Source organism: Solanum pennellii, chromosome 7 (assembly GCF_001406875.1).
Source record: "Solanum pennellii chromosome 7, SPENNV200".
NCBI lineage: Eukaryota > Viridiplantae > Streptophyta > Magnoliopsida > Solanales > Solanaceae > Solanum > Solanum pennellii.
This window is the reverse complement of record NC_028643.1, coordinates 66,044,190-66,053,189: the sequence shown is the minus strand read 5'-3', so window position 1 is coordinate 66,053,189 and position 9,000 is coordinate 66,044,190. Positions and strand designations below refer to the sequence as shown.

Sequence of the window (9,000 nt, the reverse complement as noted above, 5' to 3'; positions counted from 1 at the left end):
ATATATATATATATATATATATAAAACTAAAAAAAATTAAAATTATTAAAAAAATAAAGAGAACACCACTTATCCACTCCCCATTCCCCACTTCCCCCACGTCCCACACGACACACACACTACTACTACTATATATTTTTTTCCCAACTTAAAAAAAAAAAAGATCAGAAAGGCAGGAGAGAAAAAGACAGAAAGGTAAAAAAAAAGCACACGAAAAAGATTAGAGGAGAAAGGCAAAAAAAAAAAAGAAGGAGATCAGAAGAGAAAAGAAGGAAAAAACGTGGAAAAAAAATACACATAAAAAGAAAGAGACTCTTCTACAAACAAAAATAAGAAAATATATTTACATATTTTGCTTTGACTCAAAAACAAAAGTTGAAGTTGAGGTTTACTTTCGCGGTTCCTTATTCGAATTGTTTTCTTTTGGTGAAATATTTTCCACAAGAGGTAATACTAATTCTATTTTGTATTAGTTTTATGTCATGATAATGCGAGAATGAATTGCAATATATATTAAAGTTGTTAAATTTCGCGTATGTTTAAACCATTAATATTTATTCATGTTATTGTATGAAGTATGTTCAAAAGTTCATATCAGTTTTATGTTTAGATCCTTGGTATAATTATATTTAGTGTGAAATTATTATATCAAATCACGATTTAATTTATATTTAAATAACCCATAGTTTATTTTATATTTAAGTAAAATTATTGTCCAAGTCATGTAATTTTTAATATTTAGTTTATAATGATAACATGTGTAGCTATTATGTAAATATATTAATTTTAGTTAGTAGAATTTTTGTTTAATATTAGTGACGTAAAAAAAATCGAATAAAAATAAAAATGAAAAAAAATATAATAATAATAATAATAAAAAGAAAAAGGGAAAAGTTAAAAAAAAATAAACTGTGAAAAAGAACATACTAAAAAAAGAGGGAAAAGAGAAAACAAAAAAAGTAATAGAAAAGAAGTATAAAAATAATATAAAAAAATTTGATTGAAGAGGAAAGAATTTTTTATTTTTTTGAAAGTTTCTTTGTCCAAAAAAAAAAATTAAGTTGAAATAAAAAAAAACAAATAAAACCTTAAAAGTATAAAAAAATAATAATAACAATAAAATAATAATAATAGCAAAAGATGAGAAGGTAAAAAGAAAAAAAATGTAAAAAATAGAATAAAAAAATAAAAATAATAATAATAACAAAAGAAAAAAGAAAAATGTAAAAAATAGAATAAAAAATAAAAATAATAATAATAGCAAAAGAAAAAGTAAAAATAAAGAATATCTTATTTTATTCTGCTTTGTTTGATTTAATTTATATGTGTACATATATATTTTTAATTAAAGGGCATAGATTAATAAAATAAGGTAGTTTTAATATATTTAAATAAATCAAATAATGAGGGTAAATACAGTTGTCTTAATAATATAATATTCAAAAATTAGTTTAAGTCATAGAAGTCCATAAAGTGACCGTGCTAGAACCACGGGACTCGAGGGATGCCTAACACCTTCCCCTCGGTCAATAGAATTCCTTACCCGAACTGGTTCGCAGGCCAAACAAAGAGTCATTTCCTTTTGATTAGGGATTAAATAAAAGGTGACTTGGAACACCGTAACTCAATTTCAAGTGGCGACTCGGAAAAACTAAAATAATCCGCTAATTAATTACGTCACTTAAATTGGAAAAACCCTTACGCCGCCGCGCGAAAAAGGGGTGTGACAGTTAGTCAAGAAGAGAATGAGTTATTTGAGATAGTTTTCATAGACAACATACCTCAACAGACCGATGGCAGCTTGTAAGTTGTATTAATTCTGTTAGTCAATTTTAATTTTATTTTGTATTTAAATTTTAATTTTGTATTCTCATGTTTTATTCAGGGATTGTGGTATCTATATGCTTGCTTTTGCCGAGTGAATGTCTTATGGTCAAGGAAATCCAAGTGGTACATTTGACGTAATATTTTTAAGGTCAAGATATGTTGCACTTCTTTGGAATTATGCTAAGCAAAAGCAAGACAATGGAGCCATTAGTGAATCTGAGGTACCCCCTAGGCATGCCATGCCTCAATCTGTTCGTGTTGTGTCTGCTCCAATTGAAATATAGTAGTTGTGCGTTTGTTGAAGATACTTCTTCGTGTTTTAAAACTAGTTAATTTATATTTCATGAACTTTTATGTTGCTTTATATTTTGCATACTTATCATTTTGATTAACTTTTATGTAGCAGATAATTCTGCATACTTATCATTTTGATTAATTTTTGTTTAGCATTTTATTCTGCATACTTTTCATTTTGAATTTATGTATATATATTATGTTAGTTGATTCAATGTGTTGTATTTTTGTATGTTGTATTCATCGTTGTAAAATTGTTGTATTACATTATTCATTAAGTCACATTACTTGTAGTTGTATTGTTTGTATTAAAATATAATTTATTTTCAAATGTGCTCACATTAGTTGTATTATATAGTGTCAAATATATTTGTTTATGAACATTAAATCACAGTTTCTCAAGTCATATTTTTTAGTCTTATTGCATATACATATACATATTGAAGAACTGGTTATTATATTTTGTATGTTGTATTCATAGTTGTAAAATTGTTGTATTACATTATTCATTAAGTCACATTACTTGTAGTTGTATTGTTTGTATTAAAATATAATTTATTTTTAAATGTGGTCACATTAGTTGTATTATATAGTGTCAAATATATTTGTTTATGAACATTAAATCACAGTTTCTCAAGTCATATTTTTTAGTCTTATTGCATATACATATACATATTGAAGAACTCAGCTTATTAATATACAGTGTGATAGGCACTAATATGGAGTGAGCTAAAAAACGACTTTGTTTTATTTTATTTTTGTTTAACTTTTGTTTACTTTATTTATTAAGAACGTTTAAGTTATATATTACACATACAAAACTTTTATTAGTATACAAGTAAATACGCGCAAACGAACATATTTTGATAAAATATTATTCATTGAACTTTATGAAAACATCAATTACAAGGATAAACGATTTGTACGAACACATGTAAATTTATTTTTCAAAACAAATTCAAACATATATAACTATTCAGTTCGTGGTCCATTCCTGCATGATCGCCTATTATGTCCCTTTTGACCACAAGTACTACAAGAATTCTTGTTCTTCTTTCCATATAGCTCACTGTACGTCTTATCACGAAGCTTTTTGGGAGGCCTACCAGGTAGTTTTTTGAACTTTGGAGGCTTAACTATTTCATTCTCTACATATGCAGGCACATTCCAATCTTTTCGATCAGGTAATGGATTTATTGCATTAGCATATGTAACAAGTAATGTATTTGGCTTGTAAAGGTCAGAACAATACGGTTCAGGATCAAGAAATTTCTTCTTCAAAACAGCCCAAGCGTGTGAACATGGTATTTCATCCACTTGAAATCTCCTACTTGTGCAAGTTTTCTTTTCAAGACAAACAATAAATGTTTCCCCTTCATGACGAACACTGTGCACATAATTACTTGTCGCAACTACCTATTACACAAAGTTAAAAGGAAGTTAAATCATACCACTTATATAATCTTTAATTTTTACTGAATTAACTGCAAAATACAACAATTTTAAGGAAGCATAAACATACCGTCATACGCAGGGAAAGTTCAGCGAGCATTTCTTGTGCTTTACCACAAAGTTTCGTGAATGTATTAGAAGCAGATGTATGGTTTTTGAAATTCCATCGACCAAACATTTGTCTAATTTCCTCAAGAAAATCATATATAGGTAATTCTCTTGCTTCCACAAGGCATGCATTTATGCATTCAGCTATGTTTGATGTCATCACAGTGCCTCGATCAACTGGTGCATACACTCTTGCCCATTTGTCATAACCAGCCAATTCCAAATAATTCTTCACCCTAATATCAACATAACATGTTCTAATTTTTTCATCAGTTCATTAAATTAAGAAAGTTTGTATGCCTTTGTCATTGCATAAAACACTTCTGAAAGACTGTCATGTGACTTTTTGTAAAGTGTCTTCACGTTCTTCCAAAGATGATGAAACGTGCAAGCATAATGTGGTATATTGTATATCCTCGAAACTGCTTTTACAATACTCTCGTTTCTGTCGGATACAACACACATTTTATCCTTTAAACCATGAGCTTCTCTAAATTGTTCAAAAAATCAAGTCCAAGATGCATCATTTTCCGAATCAATAACACCGCATGCTAGGGGCAATATATTTCCTGAACATATACAATGCAAAAATTAGGATACATATCGTCAAATACAACAAATACATGTTTAATGAATATAATACTGTGCATAATTCTTTATAAAAATATAAATATCTAATAGTTACCTGCTCCATCCAATGTGCTTGCAGACACAAATGTGCCATTATAAGTCCCCCTGAGATGGCTGTCGTCTACTACAACTATTGGCTTACAACTTTCAAAACCTTTTATGAAAGGAAACAAAACTATAAAGACATATAGAAATTCATTTTCTTCCGTCTTCTTCAATCTTATATGCGATCCAGGATAAATGGTGTCCAATATGTATAAATAACTGGGTAATTTACTATATGAATCAGATGGTGTACCCCTTAATGTATTTATTCCCTTTTCCATAGCATTCCATGCCACAGAGTAGGATACATCTACACCAAGTTCGAGTCTAACATCAACTTGTATGTCTTTCGGTGTCAACTTTCTTTTATGGTCAACTAGCTTGGGCTTTATTATACCTCCAACAAGACTGCTTATTGCTTGTCTCTGACTATACACCTTATCTTTTAATGAACATGTATGCTCATCTACAAACTTTCTAATTCTAAACATTCCCGATTTATTGATGTTGGAAGCCTTCATTATCCATCCACAATTTTCAGATACACAAACAAGTGTATAACTGCTCGAATTATAAAAGAAAATAAACAAAATAAATTAAGACATGATATTATATGAAATAATTACTATAACAACAAAAGCTAAAATATATATAAATACAAAATACCTTACTAAACTTGATCTTTCTGTCTTCCACTGAAATCTATTATCAATGGCATATTTCATCATCACAGTTTTCAAAGTACGTTTATTCTTATAAACTTGATCCTCAATGACTTCTTTATGATTCATATTGCAGATAATAGAGTTACTTAACTCATTACTGATTAATGGTGCACTAATAACTATTGCTTGGTTATCAGTAGTACTTCCTCCGTTTATCATACACATGTCAATATCTTCTTCATAATGATTTCTACAATTTATATCACGATCATTCACAAATACAGTTACACAAATGGGGTACTTTGCGAATTCTCGAACTTCTTTCTTCAATGAGACATATACCCTCATTCCCATATCGTTGTGTATCTCCAAAGGTGCAATGCTACCTTCTATTTTATACATAAGTTTCATTCTGTTATACCTCAAATCTACCCCAATCTGATTAGCAACTTCATCAACTAAATCTTTATACGATGCATATTTTTTAATCATAATTGCCTCGGTTGTGTAATCAACAGTTACAATCGTAATTCAAATAAAAGATTTGAACATTAATACTTGTCTAAACAATTGATGCATCAAATAAGTATTCTGTTGGATATACGGTTTCGTATACTAAAGTTAAAAAAACGACTTCAAATCAGAATACTATTATATATAAAAAAAGCTACAAATCACAATCAACTACAAAATATATAAGGATTATTAACTAAAACATACCTGAATTTCGACTATTCGTTTGTGTTTATTTTCCAAAAATTGTTTACCCAGTTTATTTGACAAAACAATAAAATTGCAACAGTTTTTTTTTCGGATGAACATCATGAATAGTGGCCAGATATATCATTAAGATTTTGAAAAAATTATAACTGATGTAGAGAGTTCTAAGCATCTGTTACTTTTTATAATTTTTCTCTCCCCTAAATAGCTCTAGTTTGTTCTATAAATTAGGTATTTTTTTAATTAAACAAAATAATTAAAATACATAATAATGTAACATTTTGACATTATCACTAAATATTAAAAGTGTTGACACTATACCCTATTAAATACTAAAATAATGACATTTTAAAAAATTTCCCTTAATTGATTTCAACATTTTGGCCTTGTCCAAATTTTACAACTCCAGCAACGCCCAAAAAATGGCCGACTCCTCTATTTGAGCCCAAACCCAATTTTTCAGCCCAATTCTTGCAACCAGATCGATCGACTCGACCCACCCTTTTCTTTTCCTCCTAATTTCAGCGCACTAAACGGCGAAGATGAAACAACAATGCGTGACGAGCAGCAGCAACGGTTACAATGAATAGACGGAGTTTACAGGGGATAGTAGGAAATTGTTTTGTTTTCTTCCTCCTGTCGATATCAAATCCTACTCTCACGCGTCCGAGATGAGGACGCATTGCTCGTCAAGGATAATAGCTTAATCCAAGTCGTCCAACCTCCTTCCTCTTCCCGAATGGGAGCAAAATCTTCAGACTGTTATGAGAAAAGGATTCAAATTTGAGTTTAGGTGGGTTTTGAACCCGAATTGAATTCGGATTTTCACCAAATATCGAACTTTTTGAGGTAGAAAGCTGAGAAAAATAGTAGCTAGACAGTGAAAGAATTGTTGAAAGTTCATACTCCACAAAATCAAAAATAGTCTTTAGTCTAAAGTTCTTAAAGGGGTGTCGATTCAGACACGAAATTATCCTTTGGGTGTGGAAGTCGCCATTGCTGTCACAGTTATGCTGCCCCTCTAAAGGTATTCATTTCTCCTCAAGCATCCCTGGCCCTTAATGTGTTGTTCTTGAAAGTATGAAGCTGTTCACATGATAGAATGAAGGGGGGAGGGAGATTTTCATATCTTCTAACTCATCGGGGGGTTGCAAATTAACAGTACAATTTGTTTGATGAATCGTTATTGTTGTTTATTTTCGTTTTCGAGATAGCTTAATGCTCATCTGAGCCCTATATTGTTGTTTGTGTTTTCATCGAATTGTTATGCTCGTCTTTAAGTCCTTATTGTTTCGTCATTTTTTGGTCTTCTTTATTGGTATTCATGATCAGGTTATGTTAAGTATTCTGAGTGTATAAAAATAATATTACAACATTGCTGTTTTCATCTTTTCAAGCTTGTCTTAGTTAATTTCTCCTCCCATGTCAGTATGTACATAGATTCGTGTCAAATATTAGAGTTTTCTTATGATTGACAAATTTTTTCTTTGACATAAGATCCGTGTTCTGATTTTACGCGATATTTCTCCGGTTAGTTGAGAAGGTTTGACTATACTCATTGTTTGCATTATCAAAGAACATCTAGTGATCTTGTTCATTCCTTCTTTCCTTTAACATGCCCCCATAGTTTATCGATGGTCTGTGCAGTCTTTGAAAATATGCTAAGTTTTTTCTTTGAGATGATAAGAGTCGCATTACATTTACAGTACTATCCTCTCGAGCTGTTAAGAATCATTTGTCATCTTTTTCTTATGCCATAAATGTACTCGTTCTGCATATGCTCATATTCAACATGTTAAAGTGGGGGCTATTGCTGCTGCGTTTAGTTTCTTGATACCACCAATCTGTCCTCTCTACCGTCTCTTTGTGTTTCTAGACCACCCTTTGACTTAAAATTTAACTTTCTCAGCATACCTAGTTTGGATTTTCTTTGCATCTTAATAACAATAATAATGATAGTTATATCATTTGGTTGTCCTATATTTAACAAAACAGTAGCATGATTTTAAACCCATAGCCACAACTTGCATGTTTGAGTTATTTAAAGTCCAATTCCAGGCTCATTTTTGTTTAAATTGTTATTTGTCCATTGTTGTCAATCATCAAATGTGTATGCCTTATGCCCTATGTGACTAATACCCCCCTCCTTCGCTTATTTTTATTATTTTGATGTCACCTTCATTTAACCTTATCTTGTCATGTAAAGCTTGACTAAGCCCTTGTGAAGAAAACTCTAAATAAAATGTGCATTTCTCTGTCACTTTTAATATTGGTGTAGCGAATTGATTTTATGTAATTTTACGTTATTTCACTCTTATATGCTTTAGTTATATCACAAAATTTTAAATTGTGTTCCATTTATAATTTCCATCTTGCTTAATTCTTTTCCATGCATGAACCACCTTCACCGAATCTTTGAAGGTTCCTTCTTCCCTCATTTCGTTGGGATGGGCCTCATAGGCTCAGTTCTATATTTTCTATCGAGTCAAGCTATAAAATGACGCACAGGTCTCGAGGATTAAAGGGGGTCGAAGAAATTTAAGGAATTGGGCCAAAGAGTCCAAAAATTTTTATTTTGAAACTCTTGTATTTTGTTATTTTTAGGCCTAAGTCTTGTAAATTCACTTATTATTATTCCGCTAGTTCTTAGGACAGGTACAATGCGCCAAAGGCTCAAAAGTGAAAAATGGGTCCAAATATCGGTCCAGGCGGACAGAAACCGAATTTGAACCCACTCTCTCTCTCTCTCTCTCTCTCTCCCTCTTTACTTTATTGCTTATATGTTTTGTTATTTTTGTTGTTAGTCTTAGGGTTAAAAAACTCGAATCCCCCACAAGACGCCACTTTGTTTTAAACGATTTATTAAAGTTGATAATAATTAAGTGGATCTAAATAAATAAATTTTACGAGTTAAAAGGAGCTCACTTAGATAGTAGGCTAATGTTTCATTTTAGCAAATTCCAATTAAATTTCTTAATTCAGATAAAGTTAAATTGTTAGCCAAATAAGTTAGTTGTCGGATAATCACAAGTTAGTGAATATTTTAGATGCCGTAAAAAACCTTCCTAAAATATATAAGAATTCCCAAATTCCTTTAATGTTTTCACCACGTTTCCTGTTTAAATCTTTTGAAAATCAAGTTTTCTTGATTTTTCTTTAAAAATTAAGTGGCGACTCTAAAAAGTTGAAAACTTATAAAATTATTTTTCGAAAATGTGAAACATATATATATATATATATATATATATATATATATATA

General features: G+C 30.3%; 1 protein-coding gene across 1 annotated transcript; it reads right to left on the bottom strand.

Annotated features, from left to right (window-relative positions):
- Window positions 1-3,093: 3,093 nt before the first annotated feature.
- LOC107025175 lies at window positions 3,094-4,146 on the bottom strand. The gene is made up of 3 exons (XM_015226000.1): window positions 4,001-4,146; window positions 3,644-3,917; window positions 3,094-3,537 (listed from the first exon to the last, which is right to left on the bottom strand). The coding sequence occupies exons 1-3, from the start codon at window positions 4,144-4,146 to the stop codon at window positions 3,094-3,096; spliced, it is 864 nt and encodes a 287-aa protein (XP_015081486.1).
- Between the last annotated feature and the right edge of the window lie 4,854 nt (window positions 4,147-9,000).

Bases quoted from the DNA above. Each gene is read 5' to 3' on its own strand.
- LOC107025175 (XM_015226000.1), bottom strand. From the start codon at position 4,146: ATGTGTGTTGTATCCGACAGAAACGAGAGTATTGTAAAAGCAGTTTCG. The intron at 3,918-4,000 runs GTTTTATGCAAT...TGTTGATATTAG, and splicing joins CATGACAGTCTTTCAGAAGT to GGTGAAGAATTATTTGGAAT. The intron at 3,538-3,643 runs GTATGTTTATGC...TTTGTGTAATAG, and splicing joins AACTTTCCCTGCGTATGACG to GTAGTTGCGACAAGTAATTA.